The sequence below is a fragment of the Dermacentor silvarum genome, chromosome 11, assembly GCF_013339745.2.
Source record: "Dermacentor silvarum isolate Dsil-2018 chromosome 11, BIME_Dsil_1.4, whole genome shotgun sequence".
In the NCBI taxonomy this organism is placed as follows: domain Eukaryota; kingdom Metazoa; phylum Arthropoda; class Arachnida; order Ixodida; family Ixodidae; genus Dermacentor; species Dermacentor silvarum.
Genome location: NC_051164.1, coordinates 19337574 through 19357333, shown reverse-complemented (window position 1 = coordinate 19357333; position 19760 = coordinate 19337574). Strand labels below are relative to the sequence as shown.

Genomic DNA, 19760 nt, shown 5'->3' with positions numbered 1-19760 from the left:
GCATTACTTATGACCACTTATGACATCGCAGAAACGTCAAAAGCGAAACTGTCTACACGACGTCGACTGCGTGGCGCGCATACTCAGCTGGAGCGAAAGACGGCCGCAGCCGTTGCTTGACGCTATGTCCTGTGATCGCCCATTCAGCCACCACTGAGGCAGCAAACGAAATTCGGCCCTCCGCACACGTCGGCCGAGGAAAGGTACTACCTGGCAGCGACGGCGACCCTCGGAAGGCCCAGCGGACAGACCCGATGTTGCCTCTACATGCCGACGACAAGGAGTTCCGAGCGCGACGCGGCCTACGTTTCACGGAACGGCTTCAGGGATGGTTCAGGTGTGTGTGTGTGTGTTCGGTGGCGACGTGGCTTTTGCTCCTCGGCGTGCTGTCGCACGTTGCGGGCATATGGTCGGGTTGCCGTGTCGCTTTGCCTTCGGGATCGCAGATGAGACACGCCGGCATCTCGGAAACCACCACGCGCCACGGTAGTGGTCCGGTGCTCTACTGCTTCTGACTTCTTTCGAAGAGCGCACCGGTTGAACCGGTGTCAGATGGCAACGTGTTTCTGCATCTTCCTGGCTTGCCTTGGCCAAGGGAGCGAAACTGACTCGCTTCAATCACGCCAGTGGCCTTGCGGTCTTGGGATTTGTTGATGAGGGGAATTAGCGCATCAAAAGACGCAGACACTGGAACGGAAGACGAGGGCAAGCGCTAACTTACTAATGTTTGATACCGTTGATAATGTTTAATTGATAAGGTAAAAGAACCCTTCCCGCTATTAGGTAGCGCTTGTCTTGGTCTCCGCTTCCAGTGTATGTGTCTTTTGTTGCGCTAATTCCCCTTCTCAGGTGTGCGAGACGAACTAGCCCAACAGTTAATCCTTCTTGGGATTTGTTGTCTCTGCGTCTTCCACGCAAGGAACGTCGCGCTTATCGTCGTTATGAATTCTGGGGAGGTGGATGCTCTCTCGCGAGATTGTGCTCAGAGTGCGCCGCCCGCCCCTACCACTCCTTGTGTATGTGCTGCAACACGAGACTCGCAATCTCGGTAGACATCGCTTCTGGATGTCAAAAGTTGCAGCATCGGAAAATAAAACGATGTTAAGAACCTGGGGTTTCCTGACACACACGCATATTAGGGGGAAAAAAAAAATTCATGTGTGCGTTTGTACAGATGTCCAAGTAATTCAGTCTATGACCACGCCGTTCGGCTTGTTCTTTTTGCTCCAGTAGAGGGCCCATTCCCTCTGCCAAGCTGGTACAGGGTGACATGGGATGGACGTCATTCGAGGGCAGGGAAGCTAGCAGCAAGGTAGAATTTGAGGAGCGATTGAGAGAAATGGCAGAAAAGCGGTGGGCAAGGAGAGTTTTCGGTTATTTGTACATAAGAAATGTTGACACAAAACGGAGGAAGCTGACCAGAAAATTGTCAATCAAATATTTGGACTGCAGGAGGGGTGCAAACCAGGAAACAGCAGTTAAGAAAAAGGTTAAAGAAACAGAGGGGTCTATGGAAAACAGGGATGCAGATGAAATTAGCACTGAGAACATACAGAACTTTCAAGCAAGAAATTGCCAAAGAAAATATCTATGATAACTCTAGGGCAAGCTCTTTGTTGTTTGAAGCCAGGACGGGAGTATTGCGGACTAAGATGTACCGAGTCAAGTACCAAGGTATAGACACGTTGTGCTGTGCATGTGGAGAAGAAGAGGAAACGGGGCTGAACACCTCATACTTTTCTGTAAAGGTCTTAACCCTACAGTGCAAAGCAACGGGGCTGATTTTTTCAAAGCATTGGGGTTTAGGGACAGTGGAGGCAAAATAGACTTTAAGCGGGTAGAAATAACCAAATGGAGGTTATCTGATTGGTGGTTAAAATCAAGGCAGGGGTGAAATTTCACCCACCACAAAGTACAAAATATGTTGATAGTCACGGCTAGGTGGTCTATGCCACCGCCCGATTTAAAGGGTTCAGCCTCATCCATCTATCCAGCTGTCGTCGAGACATATCTTGTGAAATGACAGACTATTTGCCATCGAACAATTCAATTTAAGGTAACAGCACCAAAATTTAGGCAGAATGAACGAAAGACACAGAATAAAAAGACTCACCGCCGCCTTTCAATTTGATGAAATATAATGACGGACAGAACTTTATATAGGTCACATGCTATTGGATTTCTAATGTGCACAATTCCCCAAAACATGGCTAGAAAATGAGTACTCAGCAAAGTGTGTACTGCGCTCAAACTATCAGAGATCCAAAGGTGCAAGTACGATATCTACAAAAGCAACTGATGACTGACGCACAATTAGATTCATTCTTTCTTATAAAGAAAGCCTACACAATGTCTCGTAACATTGGAGCCCAATTTCTGCACAGCAGCTGCACCTAAATTAGTTTTTTTGTGGGGCCTAAAATTTGTTACAGTTCGCTTTTAATCTCACGAGGCCCCAAGACAGCTGAAAGACGTAGCTTTTCCAGTCTGTCCTTATTACCGAGTATTTTGTTATGGATGTGATAAGCCGTTTTTTTTTTTTTTTTTTTTTCCTTTAAACTTTCCACGGTTAGAAGCTGAAAAAAGCAACGCATCCATGTATGTGGACAAGGTAACAGCTTTTCTGCACATGAAACAGAGATGAAGATGCAACATCGTGCAGCGTGTTGCCATGTTGATGTTGCAACCTGAATTTTCATGTCATGGGTAGAGGCTTGGGCGTGTTATTCTAATTCATGGCAAAACAGCTACAGCCAGAAGATGGGGAAGAAAGACACGACACTTTTTTATGTCATGGTGTGGTATTGCTTTTTGTCATCTCCAATGATGGTTTGGATCAAATTGTGTGCATTTTGTCAAAAACTGAAGGTGGGGATGGGATCAAACCACTTCCGTACAGTTCTGCATGCACTTCACTTCATGTCTGAGATGCGTGTTTTATGCAAGCGCTTCGAAGTTAATTGTGAAAATAGTTGTAGGCAATGTGCAAGTAATGTACGATAGGTTTCGGTACGTTAAAGGGGTGTGAAAGAGCGACACAAGGTTGGTTTTGTCTGGTGAACCATTTTTTCAGCGCTCAATTTGCGCATATTTGACGGAAAGAGGTTGGTTACCAGCAAAAACAGTTAAAAACAATTTTTTCCGTTTTTGAATTGTGTGCCCAAACAGCAGTGCATCTATGTTAGTGTGTTATCACAGATCTCAATACTATTTTCACATGATTTGATCACTTTTGCCCAGAAAAGGTTGTCAAAACTCTCTAGGTTGAACCTTTGATTCCTTAAGAATGCTGTGTAATCAGTGTTTATCAATGAACTATTACATATTCTAGAGCAGACACTCTACGATGACATAACATTACTCTAGAAAGTATTACAGGAACTGCAAAAAAAATTTTTTTTTTTTTTTTTTTGCTATTTAAGGCTTAGAAAGGCACCACTCATGGTCAGATTAACTTTCTTGTATTCATGTAAGTATAATTTGCCAATGCAGTATAACCTAATATTCTTCTTTAGTGTCTCTTTAAAGGCCAACAGCAAACAAATTTTGGAGTTGTAAAAAAAGCCTATGTAGCGTAGAGTGTCTGTGCAAAATTTTACATTTAAAATGCAGTGGATGCATTGCAAAAAGGCCACAGAAAAATATGCTTTTGACACTGAAACTGAAAAAAAGGATCACCCTTTCTGCTCGCCGGAAATGTCTTGCGATGCAGAGGGTTGAGGAAGAGCAGAGATCCTCAGCATGAACTCCTGGACTAGACGATGGCCGTGACTTGCTCAAAATTTCAGATTGGATTTCACACCACATCCGGTAACTGCCGTGTGCATGCATTGTCTGATAAAGGGCTGTTTAAAGCTGTTGATAAGCCAGCTCCGTAGATTTGCCAAGATTGCTTTAATACTATATATACTACTCAATTTAACCAGTTTAGCCAAACTGACACCGTGTTGCAGTTGGCCTTTAACGCCACAGTGCCAAACTTATAACTTTTCATAGGTGGAGTTTCATACCTCGTAGTGCTAATTTCAGCGTGAGAGAGAAACCATAGTAGCATTTCTTAATATGCTGTAGCAAAGTTTTAGTTGCGAATTGCTCAGCAAACCAATTAAAACAAATTACTATACTAATTAAGTTTAGAATAATCTCAATATCTAGAAATAAAAGCGATCAGGTTGGCCTCATTTTCGTACATCTGGAACTGTGTTTGGGCTTTGTGGGGTTAACTAAATATTTAGTGGTAGCTGTTGATGCCTTGAAAGTAAAATCTGCCAAGGATGAGATCTGTAGTGCTCGTTTCAAGCCTAGCAGTTTCGACCTGGCACAAACAGGCCTGTCTGCCACATATATTCTCATGGTGTGGGTTCTCTTCGCAGGCTAATCTTCTCAGACACGGCATCACGGAATCTCTTCCTGTTCCTCATTCTCAACTTGTCCTTTGCATTTGTCGAGCTCTTGTACGGAGTATGGACCAACAGGTGAGTCCATCACTTACTCACCAATAGCTACTGACCTGTCTGTTACTTACTATACTACTGAATATACTGAATAGAATAGAAGGTGGTTCAACCTATGTGGTTTAACCTTGGTGGCTCGGCAGCTGTGATATTTTGCTGCTGAACTTGAAGTTCTGAGTTCGATTCCATGCTGCAGTGGCAATATTCTAACGGTGGCAAAATGCACAAAACGCTCACATGCCATGCCTTGCTCGTACATTAAAGAACCCGAGGTAGTTAAAATCAATGTAATGCTCAGTACAGCATCTCTCATGGCCCATGTGTTGGTTTGCGACATTGAAATCTCTTACCTCTACTGCAGTGTTGGTATGTCATTCGGTTTCCAGATTTGCTTAGAGCAGTACTGTCATGACTTTTTTTGACATTCCATTTTTTTGCATTAGATGAAAGACCAAGCCCTCTAAATTTAAGAAAAAAATATAATGGCTCTAAATAATTTGCTACTATGCTTGTTTCTAAGCACTGGTGTCTGTCTCAGTTGCCAGGAGGAGGATACTACATCACGATGCCACCATACACTGACTAATTGCTGCCACACCCCAGTGCTACTAGAAGAAATGCGTGCAGAACTCTAGCTTTTTTATGAGCAACGTCATCACTCATGGCCTTATTGCTACATGATGTCGGGAAATTTTGCTTTGTGCATCATAGTGTCAGTGATGCCAGGTCCGACTCTTTAAATAACTTTATTTTCAGGTTAAAATATCCTATAGGTATTTCCCAGGCTTCATACTTGCTGTCGGGGTCAAGTGACGGACCACACATAAAGGGTCAACTGACCTAAACAGTTTATTGGGTTATGAGAATGACTCTTCTAGCATGGCTGCATGCCGGATCGGCTTGCGCAGGGTAGTTTGCTGTCCTCCAACGTGTCACCTGTGATCAGTTCCCCAGCTGTCAGTGGGATGTATGTTGTGTCGACTTTTTATATGTGATAAGCGTGTATCAGAGTTTTCACAAATTCAAAAATATGTGGCTGTACCCCTTCAGAGCCTGCAGGCAGATTGTGAAGGGAACAGTCATATGAGCACCATCAGTGCCACAAGCACAATTACGCAAGTGCACAGTCATTGGAGAATGTGAACTCGCATCAGTTATAACTGTTGGCACTTTCTCTTGCTTAGCTGCATGCAAGTAGTGAAAACCTGCTGGTGTCTTGTGTGGGGATCTCAAACATGTTCTTGGGACAAAGGGACAACAACGCAGTGTAGTGCGAAGAGTCCCAAGGGCGTTTATTGCACCTTTCATACACCAGTGCCAGCTAGCCGAATTACTACCAGTAGAAAATGCCGATGGGCTCTGATGAATCGAGTAAGTCTGACTCACCATAACAGGATATCAAGCGAATATGTTCACCCCATGCTTAACACCAATGCCTAATCATTTACGTGTAGTCTCGCAAATGATGGTGCGTTCAAACAGTCGTGTTCCAGCATCATGGACCACAAGTCATCTGTTGCAAGACCAGCCTGTTGCGAATTTGCAAGAGGGAAAAATTCGAATGTGCTCTGCATTCATGTGCTCCCCATTAACTGTGGATCACACTGCACAGCCCCCATCACGGCTGTTGAGAGCACGAAGCTGTCCACTTCCACGCCTCTCGGCACCATCTACCGCAGCAAGCTGGAAAGACATAGTTGCTTCTGTGCATACACTGATAGGTGGACAGGGCTTGGGCACTTCTGCTCATAGCCAAGCTAGCCATGGCACTCATGCAGCTCCGTCTTTCTGATAATTATACCCGATCACAGCATGCAGGAGCACGCTGTTTTTTGTCGGGTGATGAGCAATTGCATTGTCTTGCCAGGACATGCGCTGATAGAGATTCATTCCTGCTGCCTTGCATGTATCCTGGCCCCCTTTGTCTTTGAGCACAACTAAGAGGAAGGGGGAGCTGTGCAAAGCACATGAATGTCTCAATTAGTGGTGAAGCCCTGCCCTCTAGCCAGCGCATGCTCAGAACTAATTGTTCTAGCCTCCTTGGGTAGCCCACGCTAAAGGTCTCGGGAATGGACCACTCCCCTGCTCTAAGGAGCAATTACAGCAGCTGCACAATAGGAAACGGCTGCATATGAAATTTGGTGCTATTTGGCACTCGGTCTTATTTGGATGCACATCTCGAAAACTTCACAAGGACAGGGAATTGCTCATCGCTTTCCAGTTTAATTTTCCTTGCCAAGTTTTCACGTCGTTTATTCTAATGATAAATAAAATGCGGCAGAACAAAGACAGCAAGAGGAATCACACACACAAAAAAAAAGATCTCGGCAAATACAGCTGTTTCCTCACAATGCTTACTATTGTTCACACGAAGCGGCTATGTCTTCATTCCCTTTTTTTTTTTTTTTTTTTTTGCTTATACAATGTCAGTGACAGTATGCTGATGCATAAAGTACTTTTCTGATCAATAACAACAGCCTCTTTGATCTTGAACTTGCTGATTGCTGTATGTGCTGAGAACTTGCATTATCGATGAATAACGGTTGGAACCCTGCACAAGGCACAGTGCACTGCCATGCTGCCTCCCGCTTTTTATTCAAGCAAGTTCGCTTGTTATTGAAAGTGATTCTTAAAAGGGCCCTGCTAATATATTTTACCTGCTAAGTTCTGCGTCACAACGCGTTCCTTGTATATAACCGGAGGTGAATGCAAAAAGAATTACAACAATTGACGTGAGCAAGTGAAAATTATTCAGCTTAAAAATTCAGAATAAAGGCATACTCTTTCGCAATTCACTACCCAGTGAGGATTTATAGTGTTTCCAATCAAAATGCAGATTCAGCAGTAGCGAAAGCTGTCGTCCCATTGTGGCCTTCCTGGGACAAGCTGCAGCTGTGCTTTTTGACAGATAACATTGCCATGTTTACAGTTGCCACATACACTGCACATCGGCATAGTGCTGGTAGCGACACCTTGTGAGGATTTCTTCAACCACAACACGTGAGGAATGTTTAGGCTGTGTAATTGTTCTCACAGAAGGGGAAAAGAACAGAAAGAAAAATACATACTAAGATATGCTAATGATTGTTGCTGCTGTGGGGTCTCACACGTGTTCTTATAGTACAAAGGAACGACAACACAATAGTGCAAACGATCAAAGGGGCAATTATTGCACCTTACATACGCTTATGCTTGCCAGCCGAATTGCTACACCGATGGGCACGCGACAAATCGAAGAGGTCCGACTCATTACGATTGGATGGTGAGCGAATTTGTTTGCCCCATCCTGGTTACCAATGCCTAGTCGTTGCGTGTACGGTCACGCCAACGGTGGCACATGCGAATGATGATTGTCTGTTTATCCATTCCGGTGCCCCACTTCGAAGCCTTGCGAGACGGTCTCTCAGGGAGCATGTCTGCGCACGCACATTATGTCTGCGCCGCTCGCCGATCGCCAGCCCAAGAGGAACAGCCTTCTCCTCCTTGTGCCCGAGTGACCCCGCCATTAGGTGGTGTTAGCAAGCAACTCTCGTACTAATCTGCAACCACCCCCAACCGCCACCGGCACAAAGCCACACGGCGAAGCCGGATTACAGAAGACTCGAGCCATGCGGGACGGGAAAAACAATATCAGGGGACACATGAAAATCGAGCATCTCTACACTGCCAACACCTTTGCACTACTAGATGGGTAGAAAATGGGATATGTATAATTGTGGCCGTTGAAATTATATTTCCACGTGCTGTAGTTGACATCAATGTCACGAAAGGCGCCACCAGTGCTGTTGGGCACACCTGTTTCCAGTGTACCGGTAAACAGCTGTAATATGCTTACGGGCACGTTAAAACTCTTCAATTAGTTTTTTCTTATATGACAGAATTGGAATGCAAGATCCTGCAAATAAGTGAGCTGCTGTGCGCTGTCCCATCAAAGAAACGCTATTGGGAGAAACAGAATCGGCACTGGGGTGCAACACGGCGTGAAGTGAAAATTGCCTTTGGTGTAAACTGTGAAACAGCGAACCTAGTACCAAATTGTAAAGGTTTTAATTACCCAAAAGGTTAGGGCATTCGATCGTAAAATTGAAGATGCCATCCGTAACTCCTAGTTTTCACTGTCTCCTTTGTAGTGTAGTCACCTTGAGGATGTATATGCCAGTCCCAGCACTTCTTCCATAATTATGTGCATCTGTGGAAATCCCCAAGTCTGAGTGCATGCAAGGATTTACTGCAATTCCAACTGGTTCTCTTCATTTGTTTTAAACCGGATGCCCTTTCAGCCTCAATTTCAGTTTTGGGAAAAAGTCACAAGGGGCAAGGTCAGGTGAATCAGTCAGGAACTGTCAAACAATGTGTGATGTGTGAGCAGGTACATTGTTATGGTGAAGAAGCCAGTTGTTCTTCGTCTTGTCTGGACGTTGGCACTGAATGCTCTCCCTCAGGTGCTTCAGAACCCCACTTTAAATCTTGCTTGGTGGTTTGTTCAGCAGCTACAAATTTCTGTTGGACAATCGCGTGAATGTCGAATAAAACAGTCTACGTGGACTTGATATGACTGCGAACTTGACACACCTTATTCGGGCACAGTGAATTTGGTGACTTCCACTGCGACGACGGCTGCTTCATTTCTCGATAAGAACAGTAAAACCATAATTCATCACCAGGTATGATATTGGGGATAAAGGTGGAAATGTCTTTGACTTGTTGCCTGAGTTTTGTACAGACATAAACACGATCGAACCTCTGTTCGTCACTGAGCAGTATTGGTACTAATTTGGCAGAAATGCATCTCGTGTTCAAAACGTCCAACAAAATGCACTGAGCTGTCACGTATGGCTGTCTCACAACATCGCAGACAGTTCACCTGTGATCTGCAAAGATAGCCTCTCGAACTTCTGCTATTGTTCCCGGTGTTGTTCATGTTGAAGTGTCTGTACCACAAAAGCATCTTGCTTTGCTAATGACATTACCTCTGAAAGCTCCTGTAGCATGCGATGGGTTGCTGCAACAATTTTGTTAGTCTGAAAAAAAATTTGATGCAGAATCCTTACTGTTAAAATCGATCATATTGTTTGAAAAGAAAAATGCCGAATCAACAAAACATAATCTTCAAAAACCACACTAAACTAAAACAGTGTCCTCCTCGTAACTGCACGACTTTCGGCACGCATGATCATATGCAAGGCGTAATACTGCCTGCCATGCCTAGTGACGGAAAGGTGTACTACACCCAGTTCGCGCGCACTGTCTCAATTCCCCGAACTTTTGGGTTGCACCTCGCACTTCACAAAGTTGTGAATTCTATGCAGTTTTAAAAATCATAAAATAAGTTTTTTGCCACATTTACATGATTGCGACAGAAGCGTATCGCATTAACTTTCAATGTAAACGAGGCAATTCGCTAGGAACGCGTATCGCACCAAATGTGAAAAAACAGGCATAGTTTGAGAAAGGAAATGTGCATTTCAGCGGTCCATGTAATCAGAAGTGCATCATATCAGGAATTATGGGAACGTATTCAGTGCTGGACGACATCCGGCCAACCAACAGGTGGTGACAAAAACGGTGGCCTGTTTCATTCATGAGTACGTTACGCACGTTTAAGCTGTGTCTTCTTTGTCAATAATAAATATTAACATCGGTCAGTTACTTGATTCGCACCGTTAATATAGTCAAGTCCACTTTGAGAAGATGGAAGCCGAGATGGCCGTGCTTAGCTGCCACTGGACCTGGCAACAGGCAGGAAATTTAATATCCTGATACAATACAGCACGTCTTCTATGAAATAAATGTTGCGTAAATTTGTCCACACAAACAAATGAGAACCTGGCGGAATGTAGCTGACACCCTGCAGTTACTTTCGCTGTATTTCACAATGCGATAGCGAAAGCACGCTTATCGGAAGTGAGAGCACTAACTTTCAAATATGACACTAGGTGGCATTAGTTGGCTACACAGAAAAATCTGCATTAATGTAAATGGTGGCGTATGGGTATATGCGATACGGTAAATTAAAATGATACACTGCTATCGTATTCATGTAAATGCAGCTATAGAGTAGCTTCTGTGCAAACTCTTACATTTAAAATGTAAGTGAATGCATCTCAAAAGCCTTCCAGATGTAAACGTTTTTGATACCAGCATTAAAAAAAAAAAGAAGAAGAGAGCCGCCATTATCACTTGTCAGAAGTGATGTACGACTCAAAATGCACGACTCCTCTGCACGGCCTTCGAGATAGGCTGTTGCCCGCGGCGCGCTGAAAAATCTCGGGAAGCAACGTGCTAGAACTCGCATCATATCTGCAATGCACCAACTGCACACATCTAATTATGTGCTGTTTAAAGAATGCTAATTGGAAAATTAAACGATTTCAAGCCCTGTGGCTTTATGAACGTTGCTTTAGTAGTATATACTACTACTCAATAATTTCCAATTAAGCCAAAGTGAAATTTCGCTGCAGTTGGCCTGTGCAATATGGTATGATCTATACAGTATGAACATGTACAGTATGATCTTCATGTCCATCCAATCGAAACGAACAGCAGAAGCTATGCCTCACATCGACTGGTAAAAATTGTTGGTATGGGACGCTGCGGTCGGCACAGAAACTGATTCCTGGAGCCAAATAAAATATAAAGTACATACTCTGATCTTCGTGTTTTCGCTGCTGCTGAAGCATTGTCAGGTTGTATAGTAAGCAAACGTAGAATAAAAACAATGTGCATGATTTGTGTCGCTGCACCCCTTTAATGCCCGAGTTGAGCCGATGCAGAACTGACCACAGCGCAAAGGCAGCTCATACAGAATGTGGGTCTTGCATCAGAATGTGGCCGTGCCATCGGAATGCACTTGGTAGTCAGTAAGAAGTCACTGTTTCTGCGTACACATTGATGCCTTTGTTGCTTGATGATCGTGAAGTGATGCACGCCATGTTGTTTTCTCCTTTTTTTTTTCAGCCTGGGCCTGATCTCAGATTCATTCCACATGTTCTTCGATTGCACGGCATTGCTCGCAGGCCTGGCAGCTTCAGTCATCACAAAGTGGCGTGCAAATGAAAGGTTCTCCTATGGGTGAGTGTTCCCACTGGCCATATTTGGATACCCATCACCATGCAGAGGCAACTTGAAGGAGCGCCTGCAATGGAAGTGGCATTCGTTCTATTACCCTACATGCCATCCCTTTGCACTACCTTCCTTCTGCTGACAATAAGCAATACCGTAAAATACAGTGAGTACTGGAAAGATCCCCATGATTCCCATGGTGGCCGAACTGCCATGCTTGCAGCTTCTGCAGACACTAGCAACAGGTTTCCTTCTAGCAATTTTTTAAGAAGATCTATGCTTCGAACAGCAACTTATCGGGAGTATCTCTCTCCTAATTCCTTTTCAAACTATGCGTTTGGATTATCAACTGTTGTCTTTGTCTCTACTACTGGCTAGTATTTTGGCTATTTGTGCCTGTGGTGTGCGACTGTGCTGTCCTCACTTGTTACTGAATAGCTGGGGCACTTCCTCTTCATGCCAATGACATTTACAAAGGAGTTATTTCTTGAAGCACAGAAATACGATTGGCAGGCACGTCACACTTTCTTGGAAAGAGTGTTTCCCGCAGTCTTGACTTTTTGCTGACTGTAGTGTCTTGCTAAAAGTCAATTTAAATATGTCAGATAGAAGTTGAGGTAAGATACTGCAGTATGACACTACGTTTAAGTGATGCAAACGTGCTCAAGAAAGTATTTCATATAAATAACCCCACTTCTACAGTCACTTGCCAGTTTTTCTGCAAGCAGTTTTTTTTTTTTTTTTTTTTTTTTTTTTTTTGTCCAGAGCCTTTGTGTAGCAAGAAGTCTTCACTCTGCAATACAGTAGTCGGTATTTCATAAGAAGTAACATTGAAGTGCAAAATGAAGACATGGATGATCGGGACAGACATGAATAGTGCCATTCCGTGTCTGTCCTGGTTGTCCTCGTCTTCCTTTCACACTTCAACACTGCTTATTCCTGAGAATTTTACTGCTTTAATAGCAGTGTACCTTCAACCTTTACCCTTGCCCGTGGCTGGCTTGTAGTTTACACGTCCTTGTGAGACAGCCGTGGGCCTGTGTGTGTCTTCTTTTCTGCAGGTACGTGCGGGCAGAAGTTCTTGCGGGTTTTGTCAACGGCCTTTTCCTCCTCTTTATCGCATTCTTCATCTTCTCCGAGGCCGTTGAGGTGAGACTGCCTTCAGTGGCCTATCCGTGATGATGCCAGTGAACTTAGTGCTGCACACTCCCTGTGATGGCCTGTGCTCTCCAGGGGTAGTTGATTTTTGCAATGCGGAATGAATAGCATCAACCTTTCGTGCCTCTTGGCAACAATGGCTTTTGCAGATCTGCACAAATCCTGATTTACGGGTCTTTACAAATCCTCACGTGTCCATAGGCTGCCCATTCATTGGGTGGTCAAATCACAGGTAGTCATTATTATTCCTGGAGTCCCTCATAACGGTGTGCTTCATAATCATATCTTGGTTTTGGCATGTAAAGCCCCACAATTTCATTTAATTTAATAGCCCATCCATTGGCCACACCACTAAACTAGCTACCTATGACAACAGCCTGTGTATTTGCTTCAGATGTCTGCGTAGGAGTTGCCTAAATGTTTCCTCAGTGCATGTTTGTAGCTGGTTCCAAATACTAATGGCGGGGGATAAAAAATCATTGTGCAAGCTTATGTCTTTTAACTTAATGTCACTGGTACTGCAAAGCTGGGTTCTGTTGTCAATATCCTAAGTAGTATTATCGCACTAAAGCTAATCTCGTAGGGGGCACCCTTCTTTATTTCTTCTGCACCCCATGTGCCCCTTCTGCGGGGATCTGCAAAAAAATTTAGTGATTACTTGAGTAAGAGGATGCATGTGTAGTGTGCACTTGTGTGATCACAAGTGAAGTGTTCTGAAACTCTTGACACGGATGTGAGTGTGTACCTTGTAGTAAGGTTAGTCGATGCTCTGAACCTGTCCTGGGCACTTCACGTTTTAGGTCTTGTTTCCTGTGGCGATGTTAAATCCGTAATCCCTAAACACAGTTCGACGTGAAAGAAAATTAGATCAACTTGTTTACATTTATATCTGGCCATGAATCGTACATTTGTACAAAAAAGATCAGTGTAGTTGTGCTAATAGTTAATTTGTATAGTAACTAATTAACTAAGAACTATCCACGACTGAAAACTCAGTCCCACTTATAAAGAACCCTGCTATAGGCTATGCTTAAATCAGAATTTTGAGGTATCAAACAGCATAGCATATGTGATGTGTTGAGCATTGCAAACAGGAGACTGGTTCACAGGAAGGTGAAGGCTTGAATGATTAACAGTGGTAAAACAAGGAATGTCGCTGGAGCTAACGTTTTGACTTGTCTTTGTCAGTTGCTGCCCCTAGGAAAACAAGTTTGTTGTTGAAACATTGGCTTCAGTGACATTCCTTGTTCTACCACTGCTAATCACATCGAGCATTACAAGGTTAACCCATTAACATGGGAGACCAGAGCTTCGTTAGGCCAAAGTACGTTTGTCTCAAAAGTACATTTGTGTGTTTTTTTTTTTCTGGTCCTCACTTTTTTTTTTTTTTTTCGACTTCGTCGCCTCCCTGAGAGGGTGCAATGGAGCTTTTCAGGACCTTCATTAAAGTTCTTTGTCTGTCTACTGGTCAATATAAAGCCGATTGATTGATTATTCATAGTATCAGTAACCAACCCATCCAACTTTCAGCACTACAATTGTCTTTCTCATTGTAGCTGCTGCTCTGCTGCACATGGCAGTTCAAAGTGGCACAGCCGTGATCTAAGAGATAGTGAATTCACACGAGAAGTTTTTGTTTACAACTTTACTTGAGAAAGCTTGAAATACAACTATGCAACTACATAGTTAAGTACACATGTGTAGTTTCCCGGCATGAACTGAGCCATTACACAAAACCAATATTTCCATTAACCCATTGCCTTCAAGTAGTATTCATTTTTTTTTTTTCGAAAACAGTCACCGATTGGCACCCATTGCCTGAAAGTTGTCGTTGATAGCAACTGCCCTTTTGATGTATGCTCGTCGACTATCTTGTTATATTTTGTGCCCTTTGTATACTTTTTGTGTATTCCCTTTTTGTTTATATGTTCTCATCTTGTAGCCCTCTCCTGCTTGGACATTATGGGCGCAATCGGAGATCTTTGTTCGTTTCGTGTTCTGTTCAGTTGCTGCAACGTCACGAAGTGGCAGTATGCAAAATTTGTGACAATGGGAGGGAGAGAGCAGCCAATCGGCAAGCGGCGAACTCCCCAAACGGCAAACGTCCGGGGAGTTCGTTGTTTTGGTGACATCAAAATGACGACACGCTCCTGTCAATCATTTTGATTATGAACACGTCGTCTGCTAGGAGCAGAATGTGACGAGAGATGTGAAGTTCGAGCGGTCATCCGCTTGCTACGAGACTGCCTTCGCATGGCATGTCTCATGGATTGGATTGGATCCAAATGGCAACTGCGGCTACAGAATAGTTTACCGCTTGCCGATTGGCTGCTCTCCCTCCCGTTCTCAAAACGTTTTGCATACTGCCACTTTGTGACGTCGGAGCAACTGAACAGAACGTAAAACGAACAAAGATCTCCGATCGCGCCCTATATCTGCCGTATTGTGAAAATTGATAAGAGAAAATCTCTTCCAAAGATGTTTGTGATTCGACTTGGGCTCATGCAACAGGTTGCCGGCCAAAAGTGTGCTGCTGAGTGCTTGCAGAGAAGTTCGGTGAAGTGAAATGGTGCTCTGTTCTTTTTTTTTTTTTTCCAGAGAGCCATTGAACCACCAGAGGTGAAACACGAACGCCTCTTCATTGTTTCGGTGCTGGGTTTCCTGGTCAACCTGGTCGGCATCTTTGCATTCCAGCATGGGCATGCCCACGGGGGTGAGTGCTTCAGTGCGTGTATATTTACGACATTCTTTTACGCGCTGACTGTTATCCATCCTTCACCACGAACAAATTTCAGCGAAAAGAAGGCGGCGATGGTCGGGAGGTGATGATTGGATTAGTTTATAGTGAGGCAAATTACTACGTGCTTGCAAATAACATGTCTTATAAAGGTCCTTCACGATTGTCTCATCAGCACGTCAGTCCCCGTCATAAGTAACAGATGCCCGAACGCCAGCCAATAGAGTGTTTTACCTTGTGTGTAAATGTATTACCCTTTGTGAAATGCTGAGTTACCAGATACATTTATGCGAGCCACCACGTGAGTGGTGCCATCTTGTGGTGCAGTCTTTAACCAGAGAGGACCAGAGCTGTTAGTGCAGTGACTTACTGTGTTTTGCTCAACAGCTGATGTAAAGCCTCAGTAGTGACCTAACTGTTGACATTCATTCTCTTTAAAAATTTTATTCGACAAGAACACTGACATAACACAGTTTCAAACGTGTTGGACATAGTGTCACTCACAAGAAGTCACTATGAGCGTCAATACTGCTGTCCACAGCTCTGATGAACCGGTATTCCATAAAGGGTATTTACGAACAAGCTAAAACTCTCTAATATGTAAATGCTTTCGCATGAGGCAGGCTTTGTGAATAGAAGCCCTGGATGGCAATGTCTTCATCACTAGGCTGTGCGTAAACATAAATTAAACACTTCTAGATATGAAACTTTGCTTTGCCACTCTTCAAAAAAAAAAAAAAAATGTCGTTCGGGAAATAGTTCTTGTAGTTTATCTACAGAAAATTACAGGCTTGTTTTTTAGATGTTTTTGGTCGGTTTGTAATAACAATAGCCATCTTGGAGACATGTTTTACGCTTACCGTTTTACCATTCTGCTCTGTGAAATTTGTTGAAGCTGCCATTTGATATATTTAGTGTCTCTCTTGTGTGCAGTTAACAATGCTGTGAACTGTTGAGAGGGCAGTAATGTTGTTTCTCATTGCATGGTTGTACAATTAATTGCATTGCTTTCCTCGAAAGCTTCACCTGGTGAGATATCATGCTCGCACATGGCCGTATTCTTAGATATCCGAGCAAGAAAGATTCTTTTCTGTGCAGATGTTTACAGAGAACAAGTGAACAGTCTGCACGAATGCCTGCAATTGGGTGATTTTTGAATTTTAAATAATTTACCTCTTTATTGCAGGTGAGGGTCATGGGCATTCCCACAGCCATGGGCCCAGCCATAGCCATAGCCACAGCCATGGACACAGCCACAACCAAGCACATGGTGACGCTCACTCACATGGAAACGGGCATGGGCATTCACACGGATTTGGTGAGTGGAGAACTTCCAGTAGTGGCATAGACACTGTGATGCGTACAACATAGACTTGTTAGTGCAAGTGCACATTCAGTTGACTCACTGCACTGATATGCCTAAGACTCGATCGACCAATACAGCCCAAGAAATGGACAGTCTTATTAAGCATTATCGGTGGTGTCTAAAACATGGTGTCTGTGACGTGTTTCTGGCTCGCAAATTGCCTCCGCATATGCAGTCAGCAAAAGCATGGTCTTCTATGTAGCATAACTTTATTCTACTAGTCGTGCTGATCTTTATGATAATTAGATTGCGCATTTAGCCATTATTTAAATTGATTTGCTTTCTTATGCTTATACAATGTTTGCAAACTGGAAGACATGTATTTAGCAAGTACAGTAGAACCCCGCTGTTACGTTCCCGGGTGCTGCGTTTTCCCGGCTGTTACGTCGTTTTCGGCCGATCCCAGCACAGCTCCCATAGAACCCAATGAATTGGTAACCCCGCTGTTACGTCGCAACTGTGGGACCGTTCCCGCATCATACGTTGCGAACTGCCACACCGCGCCGGCCTGAGCGGCCATTTTGACTTTTCATGTTGCTTGGCTTGGTTGCTTGACGATGGCATTGGCCGCCCAAAGTGCCGGGGGCGACAGTTATTACGTATTTTCGGTTTCCGTCAGCAAAAGTATGGCCCTTGAGATCCGTGTTTGCTATCTAAAGATGGTGTCTATGACGCGTTGCGACCCTAAAATTGGTTTTGGCTCATAGATGTTCCGCATAAAGTCCAAGGGCGATAACGCCGTCGCCGCGCGCCGCATGCTGTAGGAGTGAAAGCGTGCAAGGTGAGCCGACGATTGTGGCGCGCCTTCTTCCGTTGCGCTCAAGGCACCGGCGAGGGAGCGAGGGGGGAGTGATACCTGGCAGCGTTGTGCTCTGGCTTCAACTGCGTACTACGCGGCGGTGCGCGTGCCGTATCTTGAAAGCGATCTGCGTTGGGGGCAAAGTCTACGCAGTGTAGGTGTGTCGGCGGCTCGTAGCATTGTGCGTGCTGTGTGTTCTCTTTGCGTTGAAGTGATAGACAACAGCACGAAGGTCACTTCGCTCGCTTCTGCAGCGGCGCTTAAATTCCTCACCCCAGCGTTTGACAGCGCGTGTCCGCGCTCATCGAGTGAGATGTGTTCATGTTTGCCTGTGGGCGCTGACACCATGTTTGTTAATTAGTTAATAAGCGAATGTTTGCAAGTTTATACGGACGACAAAACTACTATTCTTACTTTGTATAGCTCATCGCAATCGATAGATACTTCGGCTGTCGGGCGAATCTACTTTTTGTCACACGTAAGAATTAAAATAATATTGTGTGCAGTTCAACACTACTCCCATTTCTAAATTTTTCCTGTTTCCCGGCGCTTGCGTTTCCCGACTCTTACGTTCTTTTTTTACGGTCCCGTGAAAAACGTAACAGCGGGGTTCTACTGTACCATATTTACTCGATTGTAATGCAAGTTTTTTTTCCAGAGTTTTGCTACCTCAAGTCGATCCTCGCGTTACAATCGAATACTGAAATTAAGTTGTCTAAAAAGTGCAATGATGCACCCAATTCTAATCAACGAGTGAAATGTGCGAGTGAAAGCGCATGATGGACGCGCGCTTCTACGGAGAGCGAACGCACGGCAGAGAGTAAACGCGAAGTCTTCCGTCGTGCGAAAGGTCGTGGGAGGATGGGAGGGAGGGAGCGGAGGCGACGTTTAGCTGCGGCACCAAATGCGTATCTTGCGATCGGGTGCAAGGAGAACTGGCGATTCAATCTCCCACGCGAAAGGAGGAAAGCTGGAAGGCAGCGCACGAGGGAGGGGGCACGGCTTCTACTCTGCCACCAATGAACTGCGTACTTGTACTTTGCGCGGCTGCGGGCTGTCGCGCGCACCGTTTATTGAAAGCGATCTCCACACAGCTCTTACCTTTGTACGCGCTGTGCTTTCGCCGCTCAGTTTTCGTTCAAGCGATAGACCGTACAAACCTTCGCTCGCTGCTGCTGGCGCACTTGCTCACGCTAGCGTTTTGACAGCGGTTGTGCGCGGTCATAGAGTGTGGTCTATTCATGTCACCATGGCACCATGCTTGTTAATTCAGTTAGTAAGTGGTGTCCAAGTTTATACATCCGATACAACTACTGTCCTATGTTCCGTATAGCTCTGTACTAATTTGCTATCGCAATTGACTGCTTCGACTTTCGAGCGAAACTGCGCCTTTTTCATGCATCCGGTGATCTTGCGTTAGTTAAGCGGTTTTCTTCTTCCTTTTCTTTTTTTTTCTTTTTTGCCGGATGCAACAAAAAGCCACCCCTCGTGTTGCTTTCGCGGTTTTATTTTTTCTTGGTGGACGCAATGAAAAGTCACTCCTCGCGTTACAATCGCGGTCGCGTTACAATTGAGTAAATACGGTGTATCTTAAAAAAAGGGTTGGCTCTCTGGCCTTGTACAGTCAGAACTGGAATGCATACCTACCAGTTCTTCCAAATTTTACGTAAAGTTTACTGATTTGGGCTCATTCTACAATCATTTTATGAATGTTGCATTAAGTTTTACAAAAAAAGAAATTCTCTTTGCGATAATGTTTCAAAGATCTTTAGAGATGGAGCAGGCAAGATAGCAAAAGAATGCACGTAATAAAGAAATTGTGATGGTACCTGTGCTGCCCTCTTGTGACTGAGCAAGGTGCCATACATACCAAGGAGAACAGTTAACTCTAATATAACGAACTTAATAGAACAAAATTCTCGATATAACGAAGTACTTACCTTTTTATAAGTTTTTACCCATAGAACACCTGTGTATTTAGAACCTCAATATAAGAAAGTGTTTTCACACATGATTTCAATATATTTAACTGCTGTCACGAAGGAATGCTGACACAACAAATGAAAATTTCCGCGGATGCAGATGGTCAAATGGTTGAATTACAAATGGCTGCTTCCAGTGCACCTCTCAAATCACCCGCCACACGTCTAAGAGTAACCGTCGAAGTGGTGTAGCATTATGTTC

The 19760-nt window shown here is 44.2% G+C and overlaps 1 protein-coding gene across 3 annotated transcripts in view; it reads left to right on the top strand.

Annotated features, from left to right (window-relative positions):
* Positions 1–72: 72 nt before the first annotated feature.
* The window catches only part of LOC119433741 (zinc transporter 7), a 45102-nt gene continuing 25414 nt past the window's right edge, over positions 73–19760 (top strand). For all 3 annotated transcript variants that reach the window (XR_007464409.1, XR_007464410.1, XM_037701002.2), the window contains exons 1-6: positions 73–337; positions 4374–4475; positions 11412–11525; positions 12578–12665; positions 15273–15387; positions 16598–16729. Coding sequence is in view for 1 of the 3 variants with exons in the window: in XM_037701002.2 (XP_037556930.1) it covers positions 255–337; positions 4374–4475; positions 11412–11525; positions 12578–12665; positions 15273–15387; positions 16598–16729 (634 nt within the window). In the remaining 2 variants the exon portion in view is untranslated. The remainder of the gene's footprint in view (positions 338–4373; positions 4476–11411; positions 11526–12577; positions 12666–15272; positions 15388–16597; positions 16730–19760) is intronic.